General features: G+C 35.5%; 1 protein-coding gene across 3 annotated transcripts in view; it reads left to right on the top strand.

The window, feature by feature from the left end:
- CEP162 (centrosomal protein 162) overlaps nt 1-17586 on the top strand; it is a 114310-nt gene that overhangs the window by 51571 nt on the left and 45153 nt on the right. For all 3 annotated transcript variants that reach the window (XM_060616090.3, XM_060616089.3, XM_060616092.3), the window contains 8 exons: nt 2749-2882; nt 3140-3367; nt 3908-4048; nt 5814-5926; nt 7554-7659; nt 14424-14550; nt 15753-15916; nt 16905-17009. In XM_060616090.3, the coding sequence (XP_060472073.3) occupies nt 2749-2882; nt 3140-3367; nt 3908-4048; nt 5814-5926; nt 7554-7659; nt 14424-14550; nt 15753-15916; nt 16905-17009 (1118 nt within the window). The remainder of the gene's footprint in view (nt 1-2748; nt 2883-3139; nt 3368-3907; nt 4049-5813; nt 5927-7553; nt 7660-14423; nt 14551-15752; nt 15917-16904; nt 17010-17586) is intronic.

Raw genomic sequence — 17586 nt, 5'->3', positions numbered from 1 at the left:
GTTGTTACTTGTCACAGGTTGGGCTTTCCAACAAGCAGACTCCGAGATAGATATTAGTGTACAGAAAGTACAGAAAGTTCATTTTCTAAATGAGCTTAGAATCAATATTGGTTAAGATGAAAAATAAGCCAGCTGCTGGGGCTTACTCAGAGTTTCTCTTTTTCATGTAAAATGAAGTCAGGGATAGGCAGTTCAGAGCTAGTGCCACTGTGCAAGGAACAGATCCCTCTTCTTTCCTGCTGCAGAATCCTTTATATGTGACTTTTGTCTTCATTGTCATAAGATGGCTACTCAGCCTCCATGCCCTGTCAGGAGGAAAGGTGAAAGGTAAAAGGTTCATGCCAGTTAAATCAACTTCTTAATCAGGAAAATAGTGTCTTTTCTGAAAGCCCCAGGTAAGGAACTTTTGGTTTTATCTTATTAGCCTGAATTTTGATCTTGTGGTCACCCCCAGTTACTTGGAGTCCAGGGAGATGAGTATTTTCAACTGGCTACATTGCTGCCTAGGGCAAAATTAATAAGGAGTCTCAAATTAATAGGGAGGAAGAGGAGATTGGCAATTAGCAGTGCCTGCTATGTGGTTTTCCTTTTTATTTTAAATTAATTTTCTTTGGCTGTTAATCTATCTTTTTATTTTTAGACTAATAAGTTTCTTGTTACAAAAGGAATAGTTGCTCATTTTTTAAATTCAAAAATACATAAAAGTAAAGCAATTGCTTAGCAAGAAACAACTAGTGTCATACTGGGTTAGCATCATTTCATGCTTCTCATGTGTATGTCCTCATACAGATAGAAGGAAGCGTAGATGGGTGGATGGAAGGAGAGAGGCAGACATAGCTAAATGGACAAAACATTTTATAAGAACAGGATCACTCTTTATAAGTTCTTTTTAAATAAAATATTAAATTTAGTTTTTCTTAAATCTGTAAGAAGAAAATGAAACTTCATCCTAGGAAATAGATCTCAAAAGATCCCTTTAAGAAAATAAATTTTGAAAACTACTCAAATGTTGCCAAAATCATGTTGTTTTTAACTACATTTTCAATTTTATGCATTATCAGTTTCCTCTTCTATGAAATATAAGATAGTAAAACTCTTACATCTCCCACTCACATGCCTTTTACTCATTTTTGTTGATTTCATTTTTACTTGTCCAAAATGTATTTAGTCTCTCCTGCAACCCCCTCAGCTTTTGAATTTAGATCTTGGTTCTGGTTATTAAAGAGATGGAATGCTTTTCACAGGTCCCTTAGCCATAGCTTCTTCATTCTGGAATTATGATGATTGGTTTCTTATTTGACTAAATTTTCTTAATCCATTGTTTTTTTCAAGAAAGGTTCAAAAAGTCCAAATTCTGCAGCGTTTTCACATTTGAATTTTATATCCAGGCAGATTTTCTCTCATATGTGAAGAAAAAAGATACTGTCTGTGTACCATTACTGAAAATAATTACTTAGAGAAATCATAATTAAGAACTCAGGAAGAGAGAATTCTGGTATAAAAGCACTGGCTGACTACAACTTGACTAAACCACCTGCCACTCTTAGCTGCCACTTCCTAGGGAGAATGACAGTCCTAGCAGATCACTCCCCATTCATTGGCCACGTTAATGGACCTCCAGTGACCTGGAAAGATGAATGCCAGCTTTCACAATGACTCAGTTTCTTTGGGAACACTTCAGGAAATTTCTCCAAAAAAACCTTTTACATCAGATAGTCCAATTAAATATGACTAGTGCTCTGTAAGGAAAACCTCTGCATGCCTGGAAAAAAGATGAGAAAGAAATCTTTGGGTGAGGTGCTATTGGTGACTTGTTTCTTCTTTTGACTCTTCTATATTTTCCAAATCTTCAATAACCATGTATTTTGCTTTTAATGAAAATGTAAACTTTACACTTAAAAAGTTAGCACCGTGAAGAAATTATATTTAAAAATATAAATTTCAAATTCTTCATTTACCTCTAAGGCAGATAAATAAATGTTTACTGACTCTTGAGCTCAGAATCGGTAGTATTTGAATATGGGCCTCAAGATCTCTTCCAGGTATTTGTCATAAATGGTTTTTTTTATTATTATTATTAATTGAATAACTTATTGGCCTTAGAATTATTCATACTGTTTGGGGATTTATGAAGTACCTTAAAATAGCTGAAAATTTGACTAGAATATACATTTATCACATTTTTTTCTAATTTAATATATATTATCAGGGTTTTATAGCAGTATAATAATTTTATTTTTTAATCAAATTTAGACTAGCTGTTATAAAGTTGCCATGCAATTTATATTATTCCATTGATCCTACATCTTGATACACACTATTTATGAAAAGTGTGCTTTGAGAGCACACTTAATCTGAACTAAAATGCTTTATAACGTTATCAGCTGCTCTTTGATTCGTCATTTAGATATTGTTGTGAATATTTAAAAGAATAGTTTATTTAAAATTAGTAAGGCCTGAAATTATCCCTGTCCACATTCTTCTCACATTTTTTAGCTCCATTTATCATTTGACATGAATCTTGGGTCAGTTAGCCTTCTCTGTCAAATTGAGTGAAATGTTGATTATGGGCATCCGTGAGCACGTAGTGAAACAGCTGTGTTCTAGTGTTATACCTCAGCCTATTTTGAGATCCTCATTTATGTTAGTGTTCCCATTGTATTAGTATTTGTTGTTACATAATTGCTGAATAAACATTCAACTTTGTTTGCATTTGTGGTGCTTTTGTCTATTGTTTACAATATTCAGAAATCTTATCTGAAACAAAAGTCATCAAGCCTGCAGCTCTGGGTAAACCAGCTCCCAAAATTGAAAATTGCCTGGCCACCCCTAAGAAGGCTGAAGATTCTACAGAAACCGATTACTGTGTTCAGTTTCAGAATGTAGGTATTGAATTTCAAAATCACATTCATAATTTTTTTCTGTTCTATAATATTAAAACTCAAGTATAAGTAATATGTGAAATTTCTTTTGCATCAAGTGTGATGTTCTAATCTTACTGAACATTTATTGATTTCCTTATATAGTAGAACATTGTTAACCATGTCATTTTTATTCATTGTGGGTTTTTTTCCCAACCACCTATGTTCAAATCTACTATGTAAATATACTATAATGAAGTGATGCTTCTCCTTAAAAGGATTCTTCAGGATACTGTGGTGGGAACAAGGAGACAGAGTTACTTATGTTTAAAAGAGTTCAGGAAGCAGAGGAAAAATGGAGGGGTGCACAAGCCCTAATTGAGCAAATTAAAGTTACATTCTCAGAAAAAGAGAGAGAGCTGGAAAATAAGATGGAAGAACTAAGGAGACAACAGGAAAAGGAACTCTTCAGACTAAATCAAGATAATTATATTCTTCAAGCCAAGGTACTAGACACATTGTCCTATTTCTCCTTTCATTGATTAAAAAAAAAAAAAAAAAAACTTTTACTCCCTGCAAAATGCATTGTCATCCTTTGTTCCTGTGGCTGTTTGACTTGCTGTATTTGCTGTGTAAAATATGAACAGGGTTCCGAAGACTGCCTCCTCACAGCAGAGCCTAAATCAAACCCAATGGGGAAAAAAAATCAAAATTTAAATTGGCCCATTTTGATAATTTTCTTCTGTTAGCAGTCCTTTCTGAGAACAAATCCCTTAGTTCACTCTGATCTTCAAAGAAGATGGTTTCAGAAAGAACTGCTATGGAAGGGCCTAGATTCAGAGAATGACACTGTAGCATTCCTGAGTTACTTTCGTCACCAGAACCATCAGCATAAAACATCACTGTAATGATTTAACTGTAGTTAGTGTTATTCCATTGTGGTTATGGGACAGTTTTATATATATGCACCTTGAGTTTTCTGTTATTCTTCCTTATTTCTCATTTCATCATTTCCTTACTTAAATAAAACGTCTGTTTTCTCAAAGTTGAGTAGCTTTGAAGAAACAAACAAAAAGCAAAGATGGTTACATTTTGGAGAAACAGCTGATCCTGTCACTGAAGAAAAATTGAAGCAAATTCAAAAAGAAATACAAGAACAAGAGACACTTCTTCAAGGATATCAACAAGTATGGTGATTCTTCAGCACGTTGTGAATTTGTTCTTGAGATCCTTTAATTGTAAAAATAAGGCATATTAAAAAATGTGCTCCTGTAGCAGGTAATAGGAATTCTGGCAAATATGAGGGAATAGTAATTTGACTAGTCTGAACATTTTTAATGGGTATAATTAAAGTGGTTAAGAGCATGGGTTCTGGATTCAAAGAATCCTGTGTTAGTCTTTGCCCCACCACCTGCTGTGCTGCCTTGGGCAAATCACTTCACCTCTCTAAGCCGGTTTCCTCATCCTTGAAATGAGATGGTAATAATAATAGCTGCCTCATACGATGGTTGTGAAATTAAAATAAGAAAGTGTAAACCGACCTGTTAGTACCTGGCACATAGGTACTAACCAGTTAGTGAATGTCACCTGTTACTATTTTTAATAGGCATATTCCTTAGAAACTGCCCTGTGTTTCTTTAGTTTTGTGTAATGCTTTTCACTGGATTGTATTGACTAGTTTTGGTATTCTATTCAAAAATACAAATCTGAAATTAATTGCCAGTGTGCCAAGAATGAAAAAATTTGAATTAAATGAGAGAAAATCTGTGTGTCCTACAGAGGGCAGATACTTGCCATATGTGATGGAATCTTGGTGATGTTGACTAAGCCAGTCAGCCAGGACAGGTTTAGTGATCTCCAGCATAAAACTTCATCTTAGTTTCCTCCTTTTCCCCTTACTTTCCTCCCCTTCTCTTTCTCTTTCATTACCTTTTTCTCTTTTGACCTTTAAGCACCAAGCCTGGCAATAACAAGCATTGTCATCAGAGGACATCCAGAGAAAGCATTGTCACAACTTTTCCTATAAATGAATACTGGTTTCAGAGGACACACTGCCCTAGAGTTAGAACCTTCCAAATCCTTCACCTGCCATTCTGATCTTGCTGTGTAGAGCACACGTTTTTAAGGAGGATTTCACAGACCCAGAAGGATGCCAACTACCTTCTCCCACAAAGATAACACAAAACTTGTGTATCTATGTACATTAAATTGCAGGTATTCAGGCACAGACCATCTACCAGGCACCAGGCCAGACATGGTGAGAGAGTCCGTGGTTTTTATTAGATCCTCAAAGGTCATTGGTTTTCCTAGGATTCTTAATTTTAAAAAGGGTTAATAAGCCACAGCACCTAAGCACAGATGGGTACTTTCTCCTTCTGATCTCACTGTTTGAGTCACTCTTTAGTCCAAGGCTGGTGGAGAACTGGGCCTAGTCTCTGCTCAGCCTTGTCCTTACACTTTTGGAAACACCTGGTGTCTAACTTCCTGCTCACAGAAAGTTCCAAAAACAAGCATGGAAGCCTGTCATAGCTAACTATATCCAATTACTTCACTGCAGGGAGCCAGGTTAGAAACAGAAAAAGGGGATGCAAACAGTCCCAGTGGGCCTTTCTGACCCTGTTCCTCACAGTTGGGATGTAGTTATTCCTACAGCCACTCCCCCACTTCTGTGAAATACAGTGCCTTACACTGACTTTAGGATCTCTTGCTTTGAGAGTTTTTGCACCTTTTTTTTTCTTTTTTTCAAGTAAGCATTTTGGAAAGAATTGTTTTCAGATTAACAGGTTTTCTTCTGAGATAAAGAGTTTAATAAAAGATTTTGCTTACTCAAAAACTGAAAAAATTTAAAAGACTTTAAGAATGCTTAAAGGATGTATCTGTTGTGAGCATATATATTTGCTATGTAAGTACTGATGACTTTTAACTAAAATGTAATTTTCTGTTTATGAAAAGGAAAATGAACGATTATATAGTCGAGTGAAAGATCTGCAAGAGCAAAATAAGAAAAATGAGGAGCGAATGTTCAAGGAAAACCAGAGTTTATTCAGCGAGTTAGCTTCCTTAAAGTGAGTCTTTTCTGAATTCTTAAAATCAAATATACTTAGGCTATTTCTAAGCATTTTATTGTTATATTAATAATACATTTTATTTTTACTTAGAACTGAAAAAAATTTTACATTGATTTATAGTTCATAACTTTTATAGGTTTAATATTCAATGTATTTTTCCAAAGTACAAAGTTTAGTATTTTCAGCATACTCATATTTGAGTTTTATATCAATTTTAGGAAATTGAGTATATAGTATTCATCTTGATCAGTCATTAAGCCTGAGGTGCTTAACCATCTCCTAAAGAACCATGTGATAAATAATACAAAAAATATGATACAGTGTCACTTAATGCTTTAGGTTAGGTCCTATAGAAGTAGAGCCTGAGGTAGGGATCCTTATGGAGGTGATTTCCTGGAGGATAACTGTCAGGAGAAGGGGAACAAGAGAAGCAAGATGGGAGGATGAGGGGAGGGAAGGTAAGTAAGAATGTGGTCTTAGCCAGAGACCGGCTTCATTCTCTTCTCCCCAGAAAGCTCAGGAGAACAGATTGTACCACAGAGTTGGCCCCACTTGAGGCAAGACGAGCAGGCTTTCATACCCCCAAATTAGTCGTCACTGGAGGAGGTATGCTCTGGGAAGGGGGTAGGGGATATCCTCCAGGCCAGCGGGCAGAGGCTGCTATTGAGAAGGAGAACTAGTGAGTTATTAACCAACATTCAGCATGGCAGGCTGATGGAGCACCAGCACCTACTAAGAATCATATTTCAGACTATAAGATCTTTTGGATATTACTACATTCAGCTTTAACATATTAAGTGAAAAAGCTAAACTCACAAACATGGGCAAATTAGGGTACTGTCTTCTTTTAGGAAACGACTAATGGTTTTGTGTCACTTCATATAAACACCTAATTACTCAGAAAGGACTGCTATTAGAAGAGACTTCTTAGGCCAAGAATGTATGACCCGAAGCCAGGTGTGATAAAATGCACAGTTCTGATACATGAAAGCATTATATCTGATTTCTTTCCAAATGCTTCAGTAAAAGTATTTTAAAATGCCACTTCTTCTACTGCCTGGCTTTTAAAAGAGATCTATTCCCCGATCCCAAATTGAAATTTTAAATGAATTTTCACAATGAAATACATGGCGTCTTCACTGCATTAGGATTATATGATCTTATATAGATTCCTAAATTCCTTGTATAATATTTCTGGAAAAACAAAAATTTATTCTAACTTTAGATAATAGACTATTTGGTTTTGTCAGTCTCCATGTGTATGATTTGTGTTTCTTAGAAAGGAGTCTAGAATGATGTGGCAAGGAGGGCACATTACCAGAGGAAAAATGCAGCACATCTTTCTGGGACATAGGGTTTTTTCCTCTGAGAATTAGGAGAAAATATTTTTTATTTTATAAATAAAGCAAGGTGTTGGGGTTTCAATTCTTTTAAATTAAACAGACATCTCAAAGTATATTAGCATTTTAATACTTTGAAATTTAGAGTAAATAAACTTTTTCTCTTCAGTGGCTCAGATAGTCCCAATGTCCATCAGGTTTTTTTAAATTTTAAGAATTGTATATTTTTCATTGAAAGGAGTACTTTGTTAAAAAAAATTTTTTTTATTTTCAAACTAAATCAGAGAACAGATGCACAAAAGTCGTTTCCTATCTGAAATAGTTGAAGATTCAGAACCCACCAAAACCCAGAATTTTACAGATCTGTTAGCAGAGCTACGGATGGCACAGGTAAATTTCATAAGGATTTTACCTACTAGATTATTATAAAAATTTCCATATGTTAAAAAAGTCTGTTTTTTAAATTTATGAATAGATAAAATTTATTTATAAATTTCATGCCATTTAAAAATTAAGGCATACCTAAAATTAGCATTTATTATACATGTGACCTTCATATAGAAAAAATGACACAATACTGGTTTTAGATAGCATCCTCTTTATAACCCAGCTTCTCATCTAGCATTCATCACATGGAGCCGTATTGGAGGCATAACCTTACTTAGGGCATGTACACTTTATTTCAAACAAACAAATTCCTTATTGGAAATGTACAGCTAAAATAGGAAAATAATTTAAAGATGATTATTCACCTTAAAATGTTAGTTGGCTTTTTACCCTTCTTCAATGGACTGTGCATTTATGGAAGGCTGAGACTATCTACAAATGTTTGCATCTCACGTACCTAATGCAGATGCAAAATGAAACAGCTGCTTTGTAATGTTTTTTCTTATTTTCATTTAATTGTATTATAAAGGATATAGCTTACAATTTTCTTTTTTTAGGTTTTATTTTATTTATTTTTTATATATAATTTATTGTCAAGTTAGCTAATATACAGTGTATACGGTGTACTCATGGCTTCGGGATTAGATTCCTGTAATTCATCACTTACATATAACACCCAGCGTTCATCCCAACAAGTGCTCTCTTCAATGCCCATCACCCATTTTCCCTGCATCTTACCCCCCCCGCCCCCAAACTCCCTTCTACCCTCAGTTTGTTGTCTATATTTAAGAGTCTCTTATGGTTTGCCTCCCTCTCTGTTTGTAACTATATATTTTTTTTCTTTCCATTACCCCATGGTCTTCTGTTAAGTTTCTCAACTTCCACTTATGAGTAAAAACCTATGATATCTGTCTTTCTCTGATTGACTTATTTCATGTAGCATAATACCCTCCAGTTCCATCCACGTTGTAGCAAATGGCAAGATTTCATTCTTTTTTATTGCCAAAGTAGTATTTCATTGTGTGTGTGTGTGTATATATATACATATATATATGTATATATACATATGTATATGTACACACCACAGCTTCTTTATCCATTCATTTGGGCTCTTTCCATAATTTGGCTATTGTTGATAGTACTGCTATAAACATTGGGGTACAGTGTGCCCCTATGAATCAGCACTCCTGTATCCTTTGGATAAATTTCTAGTAGTGCTATTTCTGGGTCATAGGGTAATTCTATTTTTAATTTTTTGAGGAACCTCCACACTGTTTTCCAGAGTGGCTGCACCAGTTTGCATTCCCACCAGCAGTGCAAAATAGTTCCCCTTTCTCTGCATCCTCGTCAACGTCTGTTGTTTCCTGAGTTGTTAATTTTAGCCACTCTGACTGGTGTGAGGTGGTATCTCAGTGTAGTTTTGATTTGTATTTCCCTGATGATGAGCAGTGTTGAGCATCTTTTCATGTGTCTGTTAGCCATATGGTGGCTTACAATTTTCTAAAGCAGTATTTATTAATGGGAGACGTTTGGGAATTTTGGTCAGGTTAATTCTGTTTTAAGCAGAACAATTCCATGTGTTGCATGATTTTTATCATCCCCGTCCCCAGAAAATACATACTCATAGCACCCACCAGTGATTATAAGAATCAAAAGCACTGCCACATTTCCAAACTTGTACCCTGTGGAAGGGCAGTTAATTCTCCCCACTCCCTCCCATTGAGAACTGTATTATGAAACTAAATCTATATGAATGATTATGTGAATTAGAAAAATTCCAATTATGTACCACTTTTTAACAAGAAACTATATAAAGTTTTGTTATATAGAAATCTACACATACCCTAGGTTAATAACTGATGTTTAACAGGTTTTTGAAGTATATAAAATGCAGCTGCAAATATGAATCCATTAGGGTACTTTCTTCAGGCACATGTATGCATGTATAGCATGATTAGATAGGTAGATAGTTAGGCAGATAGGTTAGAAGAAGGAATGAATGGTTGGACTCCCCCTAACTCCCTTGTCAGTAGGCCTCAAAAATTAGCAAGTTAAAAGAGAAATTATTATTGCTGTGTTTTATGAAGGCTTGGAAAAATGTGGTAAGGTTTCAAGCGTAACATTAGCTTTATTTAAACTGTTATTAGCAACTTTTTAAAAGTGCTGTTTTGAAAATACTTTTCTGAAGATAGGAAACTAAAACTGCCACTAAAAACATCAGAAAATGCTGGATAAAATATAATAAACATCTTATAAATGCATAATGGAACAGCTCTCAAGAAAGTAAGAATTCTCTAGGGGCCAGAAATGAGAAGGGATACAAACTGGTCAGTAAGCTGCTAGACCAGTAGTTCAGTAGCCATGGGCTTGAGCTTTAACAGCAAAGTGGAGACAGGACACTCAGATTTCAAAGAGCCATATCCTTCAGTATAACAGTGGACTAGGAAAAAAATCCACCCACCTTCACAAGGGGCTAAGATGTCAAGAAGCTTTTCTTGTAAGAAGTTTCTGTCTTAACTTGATTGGTCAATATAATGTCATCCGTCTGCCTTCATTTGTGTTATAGTATTTGAATTGACACTACCTGCAAGGGTTAGTAATGCTCAGACTGAAAAAAAACAAAACCAAACCATATAATGTGGTCCTGAGTCAGTGAGAACCTCCGGTGTGTCTAGAAGAAACAAATGCAGAAAGCTCTTAGAAGTATACAACCTTAACCCAGCTTACACAGTATTTCTACAGATAAAAACCTGCTGATGATATGCTCACAATGCAAAATTATGAAAACACGGAGAAACTATCCACAATCACACAATGATTTAATAAACAGTTTTTGAACCTCAATAGAATTATTGGATAAACATATAAATAGACTAAAAATGGAGAATATCAAATATATGAAATGCTAAAATATATTTAAATATATTATGGCTGAGAATTTCCCAGAAATAATAAAAAAAAGATGAATTCTCAAATTTAGGAAACCCAGTGATTCCTGCTCAGGATAAAGTAAAAATCACCATCTAGGCCCCTGATGGTGAAACTACCAAAGGCAGGAAAAACCTAAAAAGAAATTAACAACAACAAAAAAAAGAGTGTTAGTTTAAGATAATAGTAAAAACTTTGAGGATTTTTTTATTTCTGAAAATACTGTAAGATTGAATGTAAATATACCTTTTATTTTCATTTGCTATGGTATTCTGGGTTTAGATGGTTTTAGAGCAAATTTTCATACTGGGATAAATCTATAATATTCACATTGAGTATACTTGTGTAAAGTCTAATTCGTACCTTAAAAATTAATAGCAATTATTGAGTTGGTTCTCTATAAAGCATAGATAGAAGCATAGTGAAAGCAAAGGTTCTGAGCTCTTTCTTTTTAGTATCCCAAGGTAGGAAGAAGAATGAAGCTGGCCACAACTTACTCACTGAGTCGTCCTTTATGAAGCACCTGCCACGTGCCAGGCACTCATTCTGGCATTGTAAATACAATAGGTAAACAAGACAGGCACAAACCTTGCTCACTAGGACATGTATTCCAGCAGGGAAGACAGACAGTAAGGTAACAAATAAAGCAATATACATAGCAATTTGTGCTTTGAAGAATATTAAAATAGAGAATAAGGGTGCGTGGGGCAGAGAGTAAGGCACCAGTCAATAGTGCTCTAGGAGATACTCTGAAAAAGTTTTGTCAGAGTTGAGAGCTAAAGAGAAGCAGCAGCCACTGGACAAAGATGGAGCCTCCCAACCAGGAGAAAAGCATAAACCTTGCATCAGGAAGGGGCTTGTTACTTTCCAGAGTCAGAGACCTCTGAGACAGAAGTGGGTGAGTAAGGACAAGGCCAGAGAGGCAGGCAAAGACCCTCTCTGAATGTCTGCATTGTAATTTACAAGAGAATGATAGTACTTGCCAGCCACAAACCCTGTGCCCACAGGATTGACCTGGGACATTACTGACCTTCTTCAGGGTGAGAAGTCTCAGTCCCTGGAAGGATGCAAGCATGGAGTATCGTTTGTTTAAGTGTCAAATGTTTAACTGAACTCAAGATGTTTAAAGTTCCTTTGAATTCTAAAACTCTGTAAGTCCATTTAGTACACTCCACTGGAGAGCTTTTCTAAATGATTGAACTAATTAAACAGAAGGTAGTTGCAGAAAGATGCCTGAGCATTCAAATACTTGAAACTCAGTGCTCTCCTGAAAAGACATCTACAGAGGATCACAAAGAAGATTGAACAATGAAATTATGCCATTAAATCTGTGATGCAGTTAGAAACCAGGATTATACAGTGCTTTAATGAATGGATTTATTTTCTTCACAAGACTGCATTTGGGATTATAAAATAGGGAGATACAGAATTTGTTTTATTTTGAAATGTAATTACACCAAGTGTACTTCAGTGACTCTAAGAGCTTTTTTTTTTTTTTTGTTTTAGCAGTTATGAGTTCAGTCCAATAAACATTTATTGAGTACCAGCTGTGTGGTTAGTGCTGTAAAGTATACAGGTATTAGTAGTAAGTCAGTCTTAGTCTCCATAGGGTTCTCAGCCTAATAACAAGAAGAGGTATGTACACAAATCAATATCATATGACACAGTAATAAATACTATACTAGAGGTACAACACAAGTTTATGGGAGCACAGAGGAAGGGATTATCAGGAATAGCCTCATTTGAACTGTGCTTTGAAGGATTAAGTATGATTGTGTCGAGATGAATGGGAGCTATTGAGAGTAGTGTTGAATGTAAGGCATATTTAGCATTCAGTCAACCTTTTTTATGTGCCAAGCATTTTTTTTAATGTATTTTTTCATGCAAAAATGAGTAAAATCTCTGCTTTCAAGTAAACATATGTCAGGTGGTAGTGATAAGTTCTGTGACAAGAAAATAAAGCAACATACTCGGGGGTTAGGATGAAAGTTTTTGTTTTAGAAAAAGTAATCAGGAAAGATCCTCCTGGGGTTTCATTTGGGCAGAAATCCTGATGAAGTAAAAGAGTGAGCCACCTGGCTATCTGGGAGCAGAGCACTAAAGGCAGAGGAAACAGTAAGTGCAAACACCTTGGAGTGAGAGTGTGCTGGTTATGTTCAAATAACAGCTAGAAGTCCCTGATGCTGGACTGGAGTGGGAAGAGGAAGATTTATAGTAGATATGCTCAGAGGCATGGGCAGGGCTGGGTTACATGACACTGAACATCATGGTAAGGACTTTGGATTTATCCTGAGAGGAATGGGAGCCACCAGAGAATTTCAGACAGAGGAGAAAAACTCACCATCTCTTTAAAACAATTCCTCTCTTGAATAGAGAGTTCATGAAAGTATCCACACATATGTGGTCAATCCAAGACAGAGGAGGCAAGAATGTATAATAGAGAAAGGATAATCTGTTCAATAAATGGTATTGGGAAAACTGGACAGATACATACCAAAGAATGAAAGTGGACTACTGTCTTATACCATATATAAAAATAAATTCAAAATGGAGTAAAGACTTGAATATAGGACCTGAGACCATAAAAGTCCCAAAAGAAACCATAGACAATAAGCTCTTGGACATTGATCTTAGCTTTTTTTTCAAACCAGTTGCCTCAGGCAAAGCCAACAAAATCTAAAACAAATGGGATTATATCAAACTAAAAAGCACAGTGAAGGAAGCCATAAACAAAATGAAAAGGCAGTCTACAGAATGGAAGAAGATACTCGTAAGTGATATATCTGATAAGATATTAATATCCAAAATATATGAAGGATTTATACAAATTAATATCAAAAACACAAATAACATGATTAATAACAGCCAGAGGACTTGAGTAGACATTTTTCCAAAGGTATAGAAATGACCAGCAGACACATGAAAGTATGCTGAACATCTCTAATCATCAGGGAAATGCAAGTCAAAACCACAATGAGATATTACCTCACACCTGTCAGGTTCACTATTGTCAAAAAGACAAAAAATAACAAGTGTTGGTGAAGTTGTGGAGAAAAGGGAACCCTCATATACTGTTGGTGGGAATGTAAATTGGTGCAGCCAATATAGAAAACAAAATGAAGGATTCTCAAAAAATCAAAAATAGAACTGTATGATCCAGTAATTCCACTTCTGGGTATTAATCCAAAGAAGACAGAAACATCAATCTGAAGAGATAATCACCCCTATGTTCCTTCCAGCATAAAATACCCAAGATATGGAAGCAATGTAAGCATCCAGTGATAGATAAACACACTGGACATTACTTAGCCATAAAAAAGGATGAGATCTTGTCATTTGTGACAGCATGGGTGGATCTAGAGGGTATTGTGCTAAGTGAAATAAGAAGAAAACAAATACCATATGATTTCATTTATATGTGACATAAACGAGACTCATAGGTACAGGGAACAAACTGTTGGTTACCAGAAGCAGTGGTGGGGAGATTGGAGGGCAGGTGAAATAGGTAAAGGGGATTAAGAGGTATAAACTACTAGTTATAAAATAAGACACATGGATATAATATACAGCATAGGGGATATAGCCAATAATATTGTAATAATTTTGTGTGATGACACATCATAACTTATGACAGATCCTTGACTTATTGTGGGGATTATTTCATAATGTATACAAATAACAAATCACCATGATGCACACCTGAAACTAATAGGATATTTATTGTATATATGTATAAAAAATATGTATGAGTATTTATGATAGGTGGGGTGAAAGAGAGCATATGCCACAACTTTTTGCGTCCAGAAATAATTTGCTTTTGTAATTCTATGAATATCAAGAAAGAAAAAAACTGTTTATTGGAAGACATCAAAAGACTGAAGCAAGACAAACAAGCCCTTGAAGTAGACTTGGAAAAAATGAAGAAAGAGAGAGACCAAGCCAAAGATCAGATTGCTTATGCCACAGGTAAAACACTGAGCTTAAACAGTTTACCTTTATACTCGTAACTGTTCTAATCTTGAATTTAAGTAATAGCAGTTGCTATTACTACTCAAGGAATAAAAATCCTACTTCTTGAAGTATATTGTAGTTTTAGAAACTTTAAAAAAAAGTTATTAATAGGTGGGTTAGTTGCTTTTGGCAGGACTAATTGCAGGATCAGAGAATATCAAGGATTGTTTTGAATTTGTGGCATATTATGTCTATTCATTTTCATGTCTGTGACCTTCCTGAGGGTATGGTCTGCCTTTTTATCCCTGGGTCTGAAACAAAGGCTCTTAAGTATTTGCCAAATGAACAAATAACACTACACCTATGTTTATAGAAAACACAAGGATAAATGTGACATTCCCCATCAGGGAAAACACGGGAAAATAAGAATGCAGAAAAGTTTAATATTGAAAAAAAATACAAATAACATGAGACATGGTACTAAATAGGGATTTCAGGGAAGAGTAGCATTTGAGCCGGGTCCTGACAGATTGAAAGACTCAGAAGTGAAGGAATGAAGGGAGGTTGCTGGAGTGTGCTTGCTTCATGAGCATATATCGAGTGCACCTGTGGATTGGAGTTTAGGATGACAGAACACAGGACTAGAAAAGTAGATCGGAAGAGTCCTTGTAAGATCTCTCCACTGTGATACCATGATCTTCACTGTGAGATATACACCACCTGTTTGTTAGAAAATTATATTTAGTCTCCTCATCTGTAAAATAGAATAATAATAATAATACCCATCATATGTTTGTTGTGTTAAATGAAATCCTGTATGGAAACTCTCTAATGTTTCCCATTGCAATTTATTAATATAGTTATAGGGATGCTTCATGTTTATTATCTCTTGGATCCAACATTTATTGTCCCATGGAAATGACTTTGCTTTTATTATGAAAGTCAGTGGGAAAACAATTGATTTATCAAAAAAAAATTATACACAGCCAACTTTGCTATGAATTTGAGGAGTTGGACTATGAACACAATGTTCATCTCTCTTTATTAACAGATTAAACTGGATACTGCCTTGCCAAGACTAATTTTTTTTGCCTATTATTTTTTCATAATGCTTTCATTAGATTGGCATTGGTTTCTATGTAATTTAATTTATTTCCATATTTTGGGAAATTATAATCAAGTTCAGGAGTTCATCTTATAGGAGTTTCATCCTATAGGTGAAAAATTATATGAAATAAAAATTCTAGAAGAAACACATAAACAAGAAATCAGTCGCCTGCAAAAAAGATTACAATGGTATGCTGAAAATCAGGAACTTCTGGATAAAGATGCATTTCGGCTTAAAGAAGCAAATGAAGAAATTGAGAAGCTCAAACTTGCGGTAATAAGATCATTCGAGAATGTATTTCTGTAGATGTACCCTATTCAACAATTAGTTCTTCTTAGCCTTGTAAGTGTGATTAAATCAGTACTATAAACTCTGCCAATTAAAATAGATGGTTTGGGTTTAATCATAGATGTGTAGTCTGTTTTAGAATAGACTGAGAATAAATCCAAGCTCCTTATCACAACCTGTCAGGTCCCTGTATGGTCTGAACCCTGCCTGCCTGTCTCTCCAGCCTCATCTGTATCACACTCCACAAGTCACTGTCCTGCAGCCACATCAAAACTCTCTCTGATTCTTGAACATGCCAAGCTTGTTCTACCAGTTGCCTTCATCTCGATTACTCTGGCCTACGTTCTTCCATGTCTCACTCCTCATTCAAGTCTCAGCTCCAAATTCTCCTTAGAAAGACCTTCCCTGATCTTGTAATCTAATGGAGCTACCAATCCTGCCCTCTTCTGACCCTTTCACTCTATTTTCTTCTTTTTTTTAAGTGTTTGTTTATTTTGAGAGAGAGAGAAAGAGAGAGAGCATGCACATGCAGGCATGTGCACAAATGGGAAGAAGAGAGAGGGAGGGAGAGAGAGAATCCCAAGCAGGCTTCACACTACCAGCACAGAGCCCATCGCAGGGCTCAGTCTCATGAACCTGAGATTATGACCTGAGCAGAAATCAAGAGTTGGATGCTTAACCGACTGAGCCACCCAGGCGCCCCTGTTTTATTTTCTTCATAGCATGTGTCACTCTCTGAAGTTATTTTATTTACTTGTTGATTTACTTTATTAGCTTATCATGTGTCTCCTCCATCAGAGTGCAAGCCCTGTTAAAGCGGGGACCTGGCTTATCTTGTTTGCCCTCCGTGTCTCCAGCACAGCACCCTATCTGGGAATTAATAAATGAATGAATGACCTACCATTATGCTTCTTTCCTGGTGTTTCTCTGGTATGTTTTAAATATGCTTAACAGGTTCTTTACTTATTGACAGGTTGAGAAACTGAAAGCTGAATCTGGAAATCCATGTATTCAGCAGAAGATACGTTTAAAAGAGAAAGCAGCTGATGCCAAAAAAATTCAAGACCTAGAGCGACAAGTATGTGTTCAGGGTAAATTTTCATTAGGGCATTTTTTATACAGAGAATTTTTGTTTTCTGCTATTTCAGTAGTTCCTACAAAACATAGTCAACCTGAAAATTCTTACTTTTATTCATTTATTTTAATATAGAACTGCCCTCTAAATATTCTTTATATATAATATTTAAAGTGACAGCCATAAAAGTAGTAAACATCATTTTGTACAACTTGTGGCTTTATACATGAAGAATTTTTAGGCTGCTGTGCCTCATTTGATGGTAGACCTATGGGTGAAAGGTTATTTTCATTCCAGCTCTATTAGACATCTAGAAAGAAGGAAGCAGCATTTTAAAACTCTGGGTATAGAATTAGGATTCCTTCTCCTCATAAAAGTTTGGTGAGAGAGGAGTACAGGAAAGGAGACTTTTAAATTGGGAACATGTTAGAAGTGCTTGAGAAGTGTTGCAAACACCCTGGAAATAAATGGAACATTTAGCCTTCCAAAAAGCTCCGTCATTTTGAGTTCTTGCTCACCGTCAAGCTTAGAAGTATTCATTTTATGGTCAGTGTAGCTGGGAGACCTTTTCAAAAATTAT

Source organism: Panthera onca, chromosome B2 (assembly GCF_046562875.1).
Source record: "Panthera onca isolate mPanOnc1 chromosome B2, mPanOnc1 haplotype 2, whole genome shotgun sequence".
Classification (NCBI taxonomy): Eukaryota; Metazoa; Chordata; class Mammalia; order Carnivora; family Felidae; genus Panthera; species Panthera onca.
This window is presented reverse-complemented; position numbering and strand designations above follow the sequence as displayed.